General features: G+C 39.7%; 1 protein-coding gene across 5 annotated transcripts; it reads right to left on the reverse strand.

The window, feature by feature from the left end:
- Nucleotides 1–186: 186 nt before the first annotated feature.
- On the reverse strand, nucleotides 187–17,800 carry lrch2 (leucine-rich repeats and calponin homology (CH) domain containing 2). 5 transcript variants are annotated; one of them, XM_088440460.1, is made up of 21 exons: nucleotides 17,390–17,800; nucleotides 10,601–10,745; nucleotides 10,381–10,507; nucleotides 10,173–10,278; nucleotides 9,227–9,363; nucleotides 9,012–9,142; nucleotides 8,835–8,922; nucleotides 8,642–8,738; nucleotides 8,410–8,483; nucleotides 7,713–7,780; nucleotides 7,149–7,253; nucleotides 6,902–6,970; nucleotides 5,285–5,344; nucleotides 4,690–4,738; nucleotides 4,483–4,623; nucleotides 3,937–3,987; nucleotides 3,802–3,865; nucleotides 3,183–3,295; nucleotides 2,692–2,829; nucleotides 2,526–2,603; nucleotides 187–1,121 (listed from the first exon to the last, which is right to left on the reverse strand). In XM_088440460.1, the coding sequence occupies exons 1-21, from the start codon at nucleotides 17,673–17,675 to the stop codon at nucleotides 1,002–1,004; spliced, it is 2,247 nt and encodes a 748-aa protein (XP_088296586.1). In that variant the 5' UTR covers nucleotides 17,676–17,800; the 3' UTR covers nucleotides 187–1,001. The 5 variants fall into 5 exon arrangements, with proteins under 5 accessions (XP_088296586.1, XP_088296585.1, XP_088296582.1 ...); XM_088440459.1 differs by having other exon boundaries at nucleotides 8,410–8,507; XM_088440456.1 differs by having other exon boundaries at nucleotides 6,902–6,949; nucleotides 8,410–8,507; nucleotides 8,642–8,922; nucleotides 17,390–17,722.
- Nucleotides 17,801–17,924: the final 124 nt, after the last annotated feature.

Raw genomic sequence — 17,924 nt, forward strand, 5'->3', positions numbered from 1 at the left:
TGTTATCATCAACTTTTTTTTTCTTTTCTTTTTTTAATCCTTGTGGCCTTTATTCAAACAAGGATATCTGAAAGGACCCGAGAGTTCTGTCAATGGCAGTACAGGAGAGCTCAAAATATTCTTAACTCAAAACGAAATCATCATTAAATAAATAAATAATAGCCCCAAATCAAAACACACCAGTAGACCTGTTAAAGGTTGTTGTTACTGATACAAGACTGCATCATGATCAAAGTTACAGTGTGCAAATCAAAATCATGAATCATGCTGCTTTCCGCAACACTATTGAGCGCATGAAACATTGCGTGCACATTGTGCTTTGTGGAAGTGGTCCCGACATGTTTGGATCCCTCCATGGCAAAAGCATGAACAGCAAAGAGAAAATGCTCGTTTGTGTCTTGCGTGGCAAAGTATAAAATTGGTAGAAAATGTAAAAATACATGACTTAAAATGAAAAAAAAAAAAAGGAGAAAATTCTCTCAAACCACAGCGGGCTACATGTCATCACAGTGGTCATATACACTGACAGCAGAGGATTTGTACACTAGTTTACAGCAGGGTTGCTATTGCATGAATCGAACAACAAATGTGGCCGTCATGCATTTGGAAAGGCAGGGTGCTCAAACCGGCAGGGGAGTTAGCTGCGTGGAGTAGAAAGTGCGCAAACGGCACTGAACTTCAACACGTTCATGAATTGAGTGGGGGGGGGTCGGAGTCAGTTACTGTTCGTGTCACAACCAGCACTTGAAGGAGGTTCAATAACCGCCGAGCATCTAAATCTTCCTTTTTTTTTTTTTTTAAGTCACCGTCCTGTCCAAGTGGAAGTAGCAAGAGGATACAAATCGAAACCATGATGGACAGGAAGTGTCTGACACAGACAGGACCGCGTTCACTTCCTTGTCTACCGTTTCAGTCAGGCACATGCCAGTCAGTGGGCGCTCGTTTGCGGGTAGGTGAAGGACGGGGAGATCTTTGGTCCCAGCCGGTTGGATGGCTTTGCGTCATGCAGCTGATAGCTGCGTGGGCTTCATGGCGGGTAGGTCCAACAGCGCCTGCACGGTCACGCTCACCTTCACCAGGCCGCGCTCTTCCAGGATGTGATGCGGCAGGCACAGCTTGTCCTGAATTAGCGGAAAAAAAGGCCAGTGGTTGCAAAAGTGCTCATGAGGTGCTAAAAAAAGGGCAGAAAAATTGGCTCTGCACTGTATCATTGTCAATCGTGTAACAAACCACTATTTTATCAAAATCAACTAAATGTAATTTATTCTATGGCTGCACTAATTTGATGATTTTGTCAATACATCAATGAGTTTTGATTAACGTCCTTTTATTAAAAAAAAAGACATTTTACAACACAATGATAAAAAAACAGTACTTCATGAAAGAGTAAAGGAATCGATTGCTGTCAAGTGGCCAAAATTTTGAGGATTCGGACGAATTTACAATAAATCTCCTTTCGATCATCTTTTTGATCAATTCATGATCAAAAGTATTTAGCGATCCCTCAAATCCCTCGAGACGAAATGTTTCAGGAGGTTGAGCCCACAAGAGATTTGATTTTGTAAAATTTGTAATACAAAATAATGTCTAATATCAATTTTCCAATTTACTGTTTTCTGAGTGCAAAAGTAAACATAAAAGGTGTCAGACTCCTTTTTTTTAGCTGCAGCTGAGATATTTCGTAGCAAATGCTGGCTGCGGTGTATAGCTTTTTTTGTTTTTGTTTTTGTTGCAGTGATTATGAAACGTCTTTATCTTATCTGCCAAATAAAATATTCTTTTTTTTTTTTTTTTTTTTAAGGAAAATCAAAATAACACCATACAGCTGCTTTGAAACTAATTGGGACATCCTGTATTTCTCATGTGGCGCTGCAGCTATTATTTACTTTAGTTTAGCTATATAAACACAGTAGACCAATTAACATTTCCATTTAACGATGTATGACCAACAATTTTTTTTTTAATGATAAATGTTATTTTTACTGAAATAACAGTGAGATTTTAGACACCTCTCTCCCCATAAATTATGCTCAATGAATGTGAGGCCACTATGACGTGACGCCAAAACCACAGAAGACAAATTTGCGTCATTCTGCTTTGTGCAAAAGTGATTAGTAGGAACTGCAACTTTGTCAGGCTGTTAGCTTCAAAGTGTGCCGAATCATTTACATCAGACGGCCTTTGAAAAGTAATCTGACTGCTATCGCCGGCCGATTTGAAGCGGTTAAGTCCTTTTTTAGCGTCCTTAATTGGCGATAATGTGATTTCATAACAATTTTGTGTTGTTTATATTGCAAGTCACTTCAGGAGCAACATTTTATGCAGTAAAAAGAGTGAACTCTGCTGTCATGATCCGCAGTTGGGACCAACTTCAGAATAAAAGCATACCAAGGAGTTTGTGTCCATTTTGATTTGGTCTGGTAAGGTTTATTTTGAAGTTGGCCTTCTCATTATGTCTGGCGGCGTGTTTTACTGTCATGTAAATAGTAAGAGGGAGTAAGGCTTGGAAGACTGTAAATGATTACCTGCGGAACTCCCATTTTCTTACAGGCATCCAGGAAGTTCTCCACATTTCTACGGCATTTAGCCATGCTGAGCTTTGGCTGAGGAGATTCAAAGAGGATCAACACAAAATGCAGACACCTATTATCTACCTTGCTCTAAGAGGTGTAATAAATCAAAGTGCGGTACCACTGCAGGCGATGGTACGTGGATGCTGGCCACAGAGCGAGGACAAATGTGATTGGCCAAATGACACAGGACTACGCCGTCCATCAGAGCAGCTCCCACATCGTCTGGAAGCAACACCTTCAGTCTGGACTCGATGTTCTGGAAAAAAAATGTAAGGCATAGGAACCATGTTCATTCAACAATGTTTATTGTTATTGTAGTGCTGATGATGGTGCAGTGGTTACATAATGGAAAAATCATTCAGACTCCACAGGGAAAGGGGCCTTGCCAAAATCCAGACGCTTGAAAAGAAAATCCAGCTTGGATCTCAGGAGAGCTCAATTATTGCTTAAGTGACTACATTCACGACAGCCTTGTTGAACATATGTTGCTCATCAACGGTCGATTGAGAAATCATTTGAATTTGGTAAACAAGCCACTACAGCCAAGATGATATTGCTTTGGCTTGTGACACAACTTGTCAAATCATGATAGTAATGATGTGACAGAACCTGTCGTAGGATTCCTATTTGCTCAATTTCCTCTCTTAAATGCTCCATCTTTCTCCTCATAGTGAAGCTGGGCTCTGTGGGGCTGAACTCCTGATGACTTCCTCTGGTGAATGCTGAAATATAAAATTCGGAAAACTGTTAAGATTTCCACACAATGAAGAACCCCCCCCCCCTCCCCCACAAAGAACATACTCATGGTACAAAGTAGTTCTGATTAGCTTTACTGGGACATTAGACTTTTTCCAGTAAACAGTTAAGGACACGGTGATTTATTGCAGCTTAATAATTGTACATTAGGTGTCTCTAAATGTAAACAGTGTTGGTAGTGAGCACATAACCTGAGGGAATTGGAATTGTGATTCAGTGGGAGGGGATTTGTTTATGCTTCCCTAGAAACCTCCTCACTTCCAGAGAACTGCACTCAGATTATTTTGTAGTTCAAACGAAAACAAGCGCCCAAGTGAACGGATTAGTACGCTGCTATATTCAAAGTAAGGTCATGATTGCATCACCACATTTTAGAAAGTATGTATCTGAAAAGCATTTATCCCAAAAAGTGACGTGTATCAAAGAATAAACTTTGACGTAAGATAACATTTTATAATGTGCGCATTAGTACCCGATCTCGGCTTGAGTCCAAACACAGTGAGAGTGGTGCTGAAATCCGAGTGGCGTAAACTCTCCTGCAGACAAAGGAGTGTCATATACAAGATTTAATGAAGTTTGTACAAGGTGCAGTCGCTGTCTCACCCACCTCACAGTCGTCATTCCCGCTGCAGTTTTTCCGAGCACTCTGACATTTGTACTGTCAAGATAGCAAGAAAATGAATAAATAAATATATAAAAAAATTAATAAATACACAACAGTGTGTGTGTGTGTGTGTGTGTGTATATATATATATATATATATATATATATATATATATATATATATATATATATATATATATATATATATATATATATATATAAAATTTATTTTTTATTTTTTTTTGTTATTTCCCCCCCAAAATCTCTGTACAGGCTGAGGCATGGACCAAAGAAGAAATTGACATTTAAGGCATATGTAGGAGTTGTCTATCTATGAAGGTGTGCAACAGGCAAAACACATACAGTATCAAGTACAAGAGTGTAAGTGCCAGAAAGCTTTCCGCCCAGTTTGATCATCAACAACATTAGGCATCCTTTTTCTGGTCAGTTTAAGCCCCCCTTTTTTTTTTTAAACAAATATTTTACATCAGAAGAGTTAAATTTGGTCAGCAACAATCTGTTTAAAGGAGAAATCAGATTGTGAGCACACCTTGAGATAATCTTTTCTCAGATATTTGTTTCTCTTGCGATCTTCATTTTGATTGAGAACGGGCGGGACGTCTGGCCATTTAGATTCTGAATCCAACTGATCCGTCCTAAGGCTGCCGTCAAAGGAGCAAGATGATGGAGGCTGTGAAAACAAGGAGAATCTTGGTTGCGTCCAAGCATCACGAAAATGTATGCAAATAAGTAGTACCTGTCCGCTTAACACCGACGCGCCACTACTTCCCTCATCTAAGGAAGCACTAGAATAAATAAGCAAAATATTTGGACCATTGGTTAACTCGTGCACTGTACACAGTACCCATGTCATGTTGACAAACATATTATACTTTCATTCTAGCCTTAATGATATTAATAAAGGTTTTCCTTTACTGTCACCCTGCAATTAATACAAAGGAACTTAGCTATCACTCATAAATTTTCAATCCAGTGGAGTATTTTAATACAATAAAGGGGATGGATTAATTTCATTGATAGGAAAAAATATCCATTTAAAAAAAAAAGCTTTTTTCCCCCCAAAAAAGTAAAAAATAAGCATATTATTAGGTAGAGCTGCACAATCTTTCAACATTAGAGTTGATCATTTCTGCATTTACAAATACAGCTTTTAGATTGTGCAGCTGTATCTTATGAGCCCAATGTATTTCTTATTTTGAGGTGACTCCATATATTGACAATGCAGTACAGTATGAGGGAAAGCAACATAAATGATTCATTAGAGTATATCAATAACTGCAGCATCATGGCATGCATGTGTAGAACAGGAAGCACGTGGTACAGCAACGTACCTACGAGGCTGAGGAGGCGGCCTGGCTTTGCTGCCGGAGCTCCCAGACTGACTTAGAAATCTGCAGAAACAATCAAAGACATGTACAAACACAGGCAGAATAGTTGCAATAAAACATAAGTTGTCGTACAGTAAATCGTCTCTCTGTATACCGATTATTAGCAATGCTAGCTGATACTGTAGTAGCAAACAATTGTATAATACACCATCACATTTAATGCAAGGGATGACAGTGCAATTAGCAATCATGTCCACTGGATAGCAACGTCGTGCTTTAGATGACTCACAAATGGTAGATGTCAGTTCTCATTTATAATTGCCTGCCCTTCAACTATAGAAGACGGTTTCATTCACATTTGTCTGAATTTATCTAAATTTCATCCGTCACATACAATACAAGTAAAACAAAGTATTGCTGAGGTTGAATTTACTAAAACATGTCTTTAATTAGGGAGTTAATAAACTTCTATCTTGCATTTCCTGGCCAAAAGCCAATCAGAGAAAGAATGCAAATTTGGTCTGCATTCATTGGTTACTTGAAACACATCCCAGAATGCTCTTATCAGCAAGAAAACTGAAATCAGGACTGAGAAAGGGAGCCACTACAAATAAAATCTCTGAGGTCTACAGCTGCATTTAACAAGTGGTGAATTGGACCGAGACAGTTTCTTCACTCAACTGAACATATTTCTCCACTGTTTGGTGGTGCGGTAAAGTGACTATTGTCACATTGACTGCAGGCTGATTGCAGATAAATATCCAAGTCAATTGAATAATATTTGAATCAGCAAAAGGGGCATGGCTGGCTGGCGGACATCATATGGACACCTGACATAATGTCTATCCCCAAAAAAAAAAAAAAAAACACTTAAGGCTTAGATAGAAGGATGTCTAGCAGTATCTTATGGGTGTAAGTAAAATGGTGAGTGCAGTTGTCATGTTGTGCGGGTCATGTTAGCAAAAGAGTAGCTAGCAATGGCCGCTAGCTGGTAGTTACTGTAACAGGCTTGACAGCGGAAAACAGCATGATGGAAGCTTCCTCTAGAGCTCTGATTTTGTTTGTGCAAGATGAAATATGAATCAGAGAAAGGTCTGATTATTGGAAAAGTTGAAAGAAACGCAAGAATGCTGTCATTTATGATAATATGCCCAAAATGAGTTTATTTGTTGATCCAACAACGTGTGACTTTGGATAACATGCTAGCTAATGTTACTTCTTATCTTCAGCATGTTATATGAGCTGCCTTGTATGCTTTAGCTTGTTAGCATTTTAGTTTGGGCCAAGTATTTCCCTTTGGTATATGTTAGCATATGCAAAGTTTTGCATTGATAAGAACTCATTTGCATCTAATTGACGTTTCGTATTGAAATGGGTATTATTTGTAATTCAGTTTAGCCATTGTAATTGAGCAATCCCCTGATGACCTGTCCGTGGGGATAAATGGGTTGAGGAGCACTGTGTTAAGGTATTTGGTGACATCTGAACTCCATGGATGTGTGTGGCTGATTTCTTAGTGTTTTATTTAAAAACATAAAACACAAACTAAATAGTCCAATTTGTCTTTGTGCATGTAAACCTACTGGCATGGGAAAGGGTTAAGAAAGCCTCGTTCTCTACCTGTGAGCTCGACCAGTCACTCTGCGTCGATGGATCAGACTTTCCGCTCTGCAAATTAAGGACCGTCGTCCAGAGGAATATATCACACGACCACCGCAGGAGAAGGACGAGGGGAAACAGAAGATGAAGGGCAAATTGAAGCCGATAAGATTGTTAGCGTGAAGCAGAGGTGAGAGGGGACATGCATGAAAATGTGCTTTCGCCACGTTTGCTATGCATGCCAGTGAGTCGTGGAGGAGCCACACACCTATTCTGCTGCTCCTGCTGCAGAAGCTGTACAGCAATTTTTCTCAGGTCCAGCACCTCTTTCAGTTCGTCGTCCTCCTCCTCCAGTAGCTGCTCTTTGTCGGAGCTGCAACGCAGCAGTGATAACGTTTAGCAAAGCTTTTTGGGAACTTGAGCTTTGTTTTCTACACGACCGTCAATGTCATCCTAATTTCAGTTGCATTCCTTGTGCCTTTTATAAGCAAGCAAGCAACATGAACATGAACAAACAGCTATCTGTTTAATACAATACAGTTTATTAATATAGTGTTTAATGTTAAGTACGCAAAGCTTAAAATAATGACTAAACAATACAATAACATACCGTATTTTCAGCACAATAAGGCGCACCTAAAAGCCTAAATTTTTTTAAAAAGCTGTTGTGTGTATATATATATATATATATATATATATATATATATATATATATATATATATATATATATATATATATAAATATATATATATATATATATATATATATATTTTTTTTTTTTTTTCTTCCGCAATAAGCGGGGGTTCACTGTATACGCCAAAGAAATCTTACCCTGACTCCTCTTTCCAGCTCTCCTTGTCTTTACTTTGGTGGGACAAGTTAAGAACCTTTTCCAATTCCTGAAATACAAAATAAAACAAGCATAATGTGTATGATGTTTATTTTCATGAAAATCTATTTATTTGACTACTATCGAAAGTATTTGTCATCATCAATAAAAACAGCAAGTGTTTCAAAGAAACAAGAAAACATTAGAAAGTAAAATTTTTCAAACTTTTAATGCATAAAAGATCTTTTCAGTTATGTCCCAAATTTCTAGTGCTATCAAACATTATTTTTTTTCCACTGATTAGACGCTTAATTGCCCAGAATAAATCACTTTTTTCATTTTTTTTTTTATCAAGCTTGCCACGAGTAAAATCTTTGAATACAGATACAATCCTCAAATAACCATATCCAATTTCTAAGATCCTTCAATACAATTATTTCCCCTTACAATAGAAATAAGTGAGTAGAGATTTTTCATAAAATTGAAATGAATCCCCAAAGTTTATCGCTTTAACTTTGACAGGCCTAGAATTTTTAAGACTTGCAACTTAGTTTCTGTAACAATTCCAATTTTAGTATGTCTGTAGCATTTCTTTTCCTGTTATTCAATCTGCCTTTTCCCACAAAAACTGATCACATCTGAGTCAGAGCTGAAAGGAAATATAACATGGATGTTTCAGCGCGCAGAATAGGCTCTTACCTTAATACACGACACATGACAGTTCTGCTGTCCATCACACTCTGACAGAGCAGGATCCTCATCCGGGTTGGGTTCTATAAAGTCATAGAGATCCTGATCTGATAGAGGGAGGAAGCATCCGCGATGATCACATTAACGCTCACTTATTTATATTTCTAGGCACTTCATTCAATAATCCCCTCGTCTCTGTTAGTGCGTTCAAAGGGCTAATCGGATACTTATTGTTGGTAACCTTTGCAAGAGTCCATTTTGGAAAGGATTGAGAGGGCATCGGCGCGGGCTGTCTCAGACACCTGAGAGTGGAGGCTGACCGTGTCGTCGTCTGAAGGCTGCGTGAGGCGATTGAGATGGATGAAACATTTGGAGATGAATGCACTTGAGTTCACGAGATAGGTTCCGCTCTTTGTATCGAGTTGATGTCTGACCTCTGTTGTTGACAGCCTCTTGTCACCATTGTCACTCCCAATTCCAGAGTCAGGCCCGTGGTTCTTACCGGGATAAAAATCTTCCATACTGAACGCAGGTGAGAAATCGGATGGGGAAGGGGGGAGAGGGTATGTATTTGAACTGGCGTGAGAACAACAAAAGAGCTTTTTGTTTACCTATCCGTGAGTGGCTGCGGAAGACAGCGTTTCCCGAGAGAGGGGAGTTCTAGGGTGTCTGGCTTTTTGTCCGACCTGCACGCTTGAATGTTCAGGTACTTGAAAATGTGCACTTTTCCCTTGAGACAAATCTGAAAGGTTTACAGGAAGTTACGTCACTCTAGAGTTTCGAGTGGTTTTGCCAGGTTGGCACATGTATTATGCTTTGGACTCACCTGTGCTGGAGGAGACTGCATAGGATTGTTGTCGAGGATGATGTGCTGCAGTTGCCTGAGTTTCCTGTAGGCCGCTGGGATCTCTGTGATCTTATTGCAGGAGAAGTCAAGTCGAATGAGGGGCAGATCAGCCAACTCTGTCAGCAAACAAGACAAAGTAAGCACCATGCTATGGATTCAAGGTCGACCACATTGCTTCTCGGCCTGCTCCCAAAACAAATTGTGATCTGGACTCTCTTTTCTGGAAAGGATATTTCCACAGACTACCACCCCCGCCCTCCTCCTCCCAAGTGCCCTTGGACTGATCACTAAACTGCTCCTTCTCCAACTGGGACAGTATCCTTAATGTATCAACTGAAGGACACTCTTACACAAACAGATCCACAGACACCATATCAACCGTCATAATTCAAAAACTCAGTCGTTACTGAATTCAACCCCATGACATGACTGCTGCTTGAGGAAGCACAGTACGTACTTGGCCGCTCTCAGCAGGGCCAAGTCATGGCCCCCACTTCCCCCACCGCGCCTCCCCCAGTCCTCTACATATTGTGCGAGATATGTTGTAGTGTCTATTTGTTAATGCATGTGTTTTTTTTTATGCCGATGACTCTCCTCTAAAAGTTTGGTTGCAAAGTCAGCGGAGTTCAACTACCACAGAAAGTATATGGACCTGAGTTAAATGAGTAATTTTTGTTTAATACTTTATAAAGTTTGACTGAATCTTGCTCTGACAGTCCTAATAATTACGCATATGAATTTTAGATACATTACAAACATACTGTACAATATATTGAGATATTTCTTAATGTAGTTATTTAAATGCAAAATTTCATTTGACAGAAATTCAGAATTATCCATTCATCAATGATACAACCCCCTCAGTCCCTTCCAAAGTACCATTTGTATCATGTAAAGGCTGAGAAGTTTCATCAGTTTCCCTGACCTTCAGGAAGAATCTGAAGACAGTTCTTTCTAACGTTGAGTTCTCGTAAGGCATGGAGACTCCCGACTTGGGTTGGCAGCGCCTGGATCTCATTACAGCTCACATCCTGCAGGGGGAGGTAGAGTGAAATCAATCCCCCAACAAGCACGACGCGGAGCACAATTCAGATGAATTGCTTGTCAGGCACGGAGAGAGATAGGTTACTTACAAGCTCCATCAGCTCTTTGGCTTTGCCGATCTCTTCAGGGATGGACACCAGCTTGTTATTGCTCACAAGTAAAACTTTGAGCGGGAGGTTGAACAAGTGTTTGGGCAAAACGGTTATCAGATTTCGACTGAGGAGAGAAAAGAAGAAAATCCTTTGAGAATGATGCGCAAATATATCTACTTATAACGTAATTGCACAATTGGAGAAGTGTGACAATCACCTGATGTCAAGGTACGTTAGTATCTGCAAGTTTATGATGGCTTCTGGGATGCACTTGATGCAGTTGTGATAGAGGTTGAGGGACTCTAGCGGGGCAAAGAGACAAACTTCTGGAGGAACCTCAGAGAGACGATTCTTGGAAAGATCTGCAAACAAAAACATAAACAAAAAATATGTCATCTTAAATATAAGTTAGCTCATCCATAAGTTGTCTTGATTGTCATGAGTTGGGAGCAAGGATAATGTTTTCCTCATCAGCTGCGGCATGCTTCAGCTCACTCGCGTCACTATAGGACAAGCACAATGGAAAATGGACGATGGCTAACTTATTTTTACATCTGAAAAACAGTGAGTTTAAATATTGCTTAAATTTGCTGTTAATGGCAACAGTTCAAGTCGAAGATGAAGGGAGTCATTATGTTTTAATGGTGAAAAAAGTTTTGGAATTGATTCATTTCTAATCAATTAAAAGGACTAGTTTTGTGCAAGTACAGTATTTGTGAAAATTGTCTCTTGCAAACAAGAGCCACTGACGACGAGACAGACTGATCAATACATTTTAGAGAGTGGGGAGCACGTCATCATCGAACACTGGTCTAAAATTACAACCCTCTCTCTTACTGCGCGGAATAGATTCATACTGTATTCCTTTAATCGATCTCATCGAAAGAGGCATTCATGCTAAAGTAATGGCATGTGATTTATAAAAATGGACAGAGAGTAAGTACTTAACTTATTGATGAGAAATATCAGTTGCAGATATTGTCAAAAGGCAGAAGAAATGTGGGTTTTATACATAATTTCAGGAGAGTTTGGCTGGATACGTCTTTAACATAATTTCATTCTATGTGATTAAAATGTGTAAAATAAGCATGTATTGCCAAATAGTGTTTTTGATTATCTAAAGGGAGGGAGGAAAAACACATCAAAAAGGTGTCTACTTAAGGTATGGATTGAAATGAACAAAATTTCAGATATTTGTTTTTTTTATGGATCACTAAAAGTTATTTTCATGTTTGCAATTTCTCCCTCTGTAGCTTTTCTTTTTATCCCTCTACAAACCCGAGTATTGTCTTTTTCAAGCAAAGGGGGCGCATGGGAACATGTGATATATGAGGGGCCTACCTAGTTGGGACACCTATTGATTGTGCAAATGAGGGTGTGAATGTGTGTCTAGCTGATCCCATCTCTTGCTGACATCTTCATTAGCAGCCAGCATGACAAAGTGCACCCACAAAGATAAACATATTGTAGAAGTCAACATCACTGCTGCTTCATCCACGAAGGAAAACCACGTGATTTGGAACTTCAACCTTTTGGCGCTTTTAAACATGATACAATGTAGATTTCTCACCCTAAACTAAACACCTCCCAACTGATTCCGTCCGCTTACACCCTTCCACTCGCCCCATTGGTAAGAATATGTATGTGTGTGTGTGTGTATATATATATATATATATATATATATATATATATATATATATATATATATATATATATATATATATATATATATATATATATATATATATATATATATATATATATACATACACATATATATATATACACACACACACACACACACACACAGTATATGTGTGTGTGTGTTAAAGGTCGTTAAAGGTTGCCGTCCCCTGGGCTGGATGTAGACCATGTTCAATAGCTGAGGCCAGGAAGGGATATTGAGATTTGTAGACAGCTCTTACATCAGATCTCAATAGATTAATCTGGTGTCCATAATGGTAAACCTTTGCCTACTTGCGGTAGCCAGAAAGCATTAAAAAAAAACAGATGAGACACTCATCAGTCTACAGGAATCAGCCCTTGGGGGTTCAGGGAAACACAAATTATCGCCTTGAAGACCAAAGCTGCGGTCAAAGGGTGTAAGCACCTTCCATTAAGAGCAAATGCTTAGGGCTTGATGATCTAACGCAGCTGCACTTGGGAAAAGCCCCCCCCTGCAGCTGGGGATTGTAGGCGTGTCCACCTCCCTTTCCCTCCTCCAACCCAGACTGTATGCCATCTGTGGCCCACAGTGGGCCTCGGCCCCCCAGCGAGAGCCCACTCTCCCATATTTCTATGCCAAATCATCAGTTCTTTCATTTGTGCTGGACGTGCAGATGATGTCTGGCTACTTCCGCCAGTGATACAGCAAACTGTAAAAAAACACATCCTGCTGAGCAATGACTGTTTCTCTCACTGCAGTTATTTTTTTTCATTAACACAGAAAGCAACCCTTTAAATATTCAATATGTCACTATCTTAAAGGAAACCTCAATGCTTATCTGGAAAAAAAAACAAAACAAAAAAAACAAACATCCCGATATATCTAGATATTGGTACTCTTACATGGGCAAATAGAGTATGTATTAAAAACACCTTAGTACCTCAACATTACTACGATCTGTAACTGTAATAGAATCAATATCACCATAAATTGCATTTGAGACCTTCCCAATTCACCCTGAAATGTTGTGTTTCCATTGACTTTTGTACCAAAATACATTAACCGCAAGCTAACAATGTAAATGCAAATAGCAAAACATTAATACGCATTTTTAGCTAATGGTAACATTTAATGTGTATGACAGCGGATGTTCACTTAGCAACATGTTTCCTTTTGCTAGATAACTACGTACTGTTTAACAAATATATTTTGATATTCAGAAAGGTTTACAAAAATTCTCCCACGACAGAGTCAAACAGCAAAACAGCAATACACATTTTAGCTAATGTTTAGCATTGAATAAACACAAAGGTGGACCTTCACTTAGCTTGCTAATCTTGATAAATTCAAAATGTATCAATAATATGATAAAAAAAAATTCCAAAAGTAATGCTTCATTTTCACAAATAACTTGCTGTAGTCAATGAAAGAATGTAATAAAAAAAATAGTATAATTAACTGTGGATAGCAGAGCAAATCTAACTACAGTACTGTACACTCATTATTCTGCTCCATTTTTATGAAGTCATGACTGAGTGACTCTGATATACTGTAGTACTAATATGCTTTCAATAAATTGGTATATAAAACCGTGCCAATGTAAATCAAGCATTCTTGTCATTGTAAAGACTAACATTTTGATCCAACTAATGTATTGATCTAATGAAACTGTTCAAGTGTACTTAATGAAGTGTTGATATAAAACCTTTACGCATTAGAATGGAAACAGTGTCAAAAGCCAAGCGAAGCATGTGTTTAATCATAGTGCATACTTTTGCTTATGTTGACCTCATTGCGTGTCACGTTTGCCACATTAATATTCAATGACTGCGGAGACAGAAAAAATAAGGGTGAGCCAATTATGTTGCCTTAGGGTAAATATACAGTAAACACTGTCATAGAGGGTAATTGAATAAAATGGTGTATTTCTAATGTAGGGGAAAATATATGAACTGCTAAAGGCTTTGTAAATACTAATTTTCATGATAGATTCAGACCAACACGTGATTACTGTCGTCATGTACTTCCAGTCAGATATATAACTGTGACATCATTCAAGTGATATGGCCTTGTTTTGCTGCTGACAACTACGTCATGTCTCGACATGCACAGGCACATCATGAAAGAGCCTCAGGCCGGAAAAATAACAGCGCAGGAACTAAGATTGTCAAGCAACGCTCACGTGGTTGCCGCCATGACAAAAGTAGTTAGACTTTTAAGCAACGGGCAGTTTTCAAGTAAACTATAATGTTTTTTTATTTTTTCCTCACCTTAGCATTGCACTTTGACTATTATGATGAACAGGGTATTTGCTCAGGTTGATAATTAAATGCAAGAATGTTGAGATGCGATTGAGGGCAGAAGGTCCTTTGTTTGGCGTCTTGGAAAAGCAAGCGCAGGAATGTGACAACACATGACTTGGAAGAGCTTTACAGCTCACACATACACACAAGCTATCACAGTACTTTTCATTCATTGCGCACGAGTATGCGAATCAACAGGAGAAAAACATTTCACCCCTTGCTGATCAAAGAATCTTTTTATCAACCTTAATGGGAGTTCAGGCAGAAAAAAATGACATGATCATGAATAATGGTAGTAATACAATATTTTTAGGGTAGGAATGTTTCAAAGTTACAAAGTGGGGACATCGTCCAACCTGTCAGCTCACTTTTGCTTCCAAACAAACATGACGCTTCTTTATCTTTTCTGTGACCGTGTGCTCTTTGTGTAAGTCTGCTCAGTTCTTAAGTACAAGCCCAATCCCTTCTTTAAATGGCGGAACACAAGAACGCAAATGTGACTGTCCAAATCTCAATTTCTGTCCCACCGACACTTTAGTGCTTTTTTATTGTCGTACTGTCAAGCAAGTTCAGCTTTTCATTCATAAATATTCTCCACTTTGTGTTGCGTACTGTGATAGCAAATGAATATTTTGTGTTGGATCAAGGTAACAGGTTTGCTTTTACCAATATTTACCAATATTTTTGTCAACCAAACCAAACTAGTAAATCATCGATCGTTAGTTTACTGCACTGCAAGTTTGAAATAATGTCCTATGTTTGAATAAAGAGACAAACACTAAAACCGATTAATCGTGATTAAAATAATCTTTTGTTGCAGGTCTAGTCTGCGGGCCATGGAGGACTACCAAAATGGGACACTATTTATTAGTAATTCTGAGGATTTTGACCATTTTAAATGGAATTAAGTCCCAGAATTCTTAATCGGTGTTCAAAATTGCTCATCTATGCTGGTCCTCATGCTGATATATGAACGTAAACATCTGGCCAGGTTGCTAAGCGGGCCCTCTCCACCAAGGTCAGTCCATCCGCCCGCAGCCCTTTTCCCATGAGAAAACAAACGGGGCAGAGACAAAGTGCCAGTGGCACACAGCAAACAGACACCCTTGTGTGAGTAGACTCCTTGCTTTTTTCGCAAGACACCGCTCATTAGTCAGACGACACGCACCCAAGCTAGAGCCCGAGCACAAACAGCCACAACACAAAACCTGTCATTCAGCTTTGAAAGCTCTCAGGAAAAAAGTCAGAACTGCGCGCTGCCACCTTTAAAACAACGTGTTTTATTTCTGTGTTGCACATTGAAAGGTGTTGATCACGCCAAACGAGAGATATTTTTGCTCAATTGTAGCACATCGTTCCAAACCAATTAACAATAAAATGAACAATGTTGAAATATGTAACACGGACGTGCAAGGTAGGCCACCGTTATTAGTTTTACTGCTTTGATAAATTGGCCTCACACAAATACAGACATTGAAGGCCAAAGAAAGTGAACTTATGTCATATTTGCATGTTTATTAGTTCGCTACTTCCTGGTTAACGGGGGAGAAAGGACAAACGCTGCTATTTATTGACACCGCAGTGACTCAAACGGTGAAAATAAAAGATTAAGCTTAATTCAAACTGTCAGCTTGAAATGTAGCACCTGGCAACAAAGCTTTGTGGCTTTGACATTTTCACTGTCATACAACTAACTTTACACCAGTCCTAAACAATGTGCACAAAACTATAGAGGACCTGATGTCCTCTATAGAAGCCACAAAAAATGCGGAGAGAAATGTATTGGTGGATGTGCACTTCAAAAGCATCATACAGCCTGTTTGCTTGTTATTTTGTGTGAACCAGAAAGTTTTCTGCAAATAAATGTTGAAAAATGACAGTCTTTCACTTTGGTGTTCTGCACTCTATATAGTAGCATTTTAGCTAAGCATGTGTGCATTCTAGCCGTGCAAATACAGTTAACTATAATAAAGTTATTATAGTTAGTATCTTAGTAATAAAGAAAGTTAACAATATCTTAGGAAACATCATACATATCCATTAGCCTTTGGACATCACTGCGAGACAATCTTAAGCCGAGCAACTTGGTTACCTTTTAATGATCAATGTAAATTGTAAGCGATAATGGATATAATACAATTCTCCTACAATTCCCTGGGGTGAACCCCACTCCCCACCCCCCCAAAAAAATCACCCTTCTGCTTTGAAATGCACATCAAAAGTAAACAGCATATGGTATATGGACATACTGTATCAAAGAAGTAGGCTATCATTAGCAAACAAACCATTAGAATGTCAAGTATAATGACTTGAGATACTGACAGAATTAATAACTGATTGAATAAACAGACTACAAGATCAGACTCCTTGGATTATAAGTGAATCATCACATAAACAAATGTGTGTGACCTTCATGTGAATCTTCCAAAAGCCCAGTGAAATGAAATATAGGTGCGGGAGCGATGAAGACAACCTTAACATTAACAAAGCAAACGGCTGCATATAAAATGGGAATAAGAGGGAGGAACCGAGACTAGAGTGTCTTCCTCCTCTCTGCATGCTCTTGTAAGCGTAATGCACGCACACATGCAGAAGGGTGAGGCTGCAAATACAATCTTTTGTCCGCATGAGACTAAATTGTGTGCACTACATTAGAGGGATAGCTCAGATTGTTTTTAAATGACAAATTGTTCATTCATATTCTCCTCCAATGGTCTACAACTGCACAGCGGCTGAATTGGGTGCGCCTCATTCATGTATATCAAAGCGTGTGTGTGTGTGTGTGTGTGGGGGGGGGGGGGGGGGGGGTGAAAGGGGGGCGACGGGTTTCGCCCAAAACAACCGAGCAGTAACCGAGCCCCTTGTGCTAAATGATCCACATCATCGCAGTGATCGCTTTGTGTAGGCATATAGACGATCGCACTGGTGCACGCTGTCCTTTACAATGTAACATCCGGGTCTGTGAACGAGGGTTCGGAACCCTCGTTTTTTCACAGCAAAAAAAATAAAAAATAAAAAAAGCATTGGTAGCACCCACCTGCTTGTGTCGTATCGGTGAGGTCGTAGCTCACCCCCGGGTACTCCCTCAGCTTCCTCCCGCTCAGGTTGAGGATCCCGGAGCACACGGCATCCTCCAGAGCTCGCTCCAGGCTCCGGGCCATGTGCTGCTGCTGCTGCTGCTGCTGCTGCTGCTGCTGCTGTTGCTGCTGCTGGTACTGCTGCTGGTACTGGCTGCTTCCCGGGCTCCAGTGAGGTCCGCTCGGGTAGTGATGGTGGTTCTGGAGCGCACTGATAGCGCCCACGCTACCTTGACTCGACGCCATTTTCGGTGAAAAGAAAAAAAGAAAAAGAAAAAAGAAAGAGGAATTGGGTAGCAGCAACAGCAGCAGCGCACAGCGGCAGATTCGACGCCCATGCGCGTACAGAGGCGTGCATCACTGAGGGGAGGCGCAAGGGGGCGGCCCACCACGGAGGCGGAGGTACTGATCATTCTGGCCATGGTGGGCATTGTAGACACCTCCCCTCCGCTTAGTTGATCAGAAGCAGGGACTATTTTCAGAGGAGCGATCCAA

The sequence above is a fragment of the Hippichthys cyanospilos genome, chromosome 18 (genome assembly GCF_059441005.1).
Source record: "Hippichthys cyanospilos isolate Australia breed blue-spotted pipefish chromosome 18, RoL_Hcya_1.0, whole genome shotgun sequence".
NCBI classification, from domain to species: Eukaryota; Metazoa; Chordata; class Actinopteri; order Syngnathiformes; family Syngnathidae; genus Hippichthys; species Hippichthys cyanospilos.

Coding starts and splice junctions, on each gene's coding strand:
- lrch2 (XM_088440455.1), bottom strand. CDS start 17,675: ATGGCGTCGAGTCAAGGTAGCGTGGGCGCTATCAGTGCGCTCCAGAAC. Junction 8,923..9,011: donor CCGCAGCCACTCACGGATAG/GTAAACAAAAAG, acceptor ACCTGCGTTCAG/TATGGAAGATTTTTATCCCG. Junction 5,345..6,901: donor GTGACTGGTCGAGCTCACAG/GTAGAGAACGAG, acceptor TTGTTTCTGCAG/ATTTCTAAGTCAGTCTGGGA.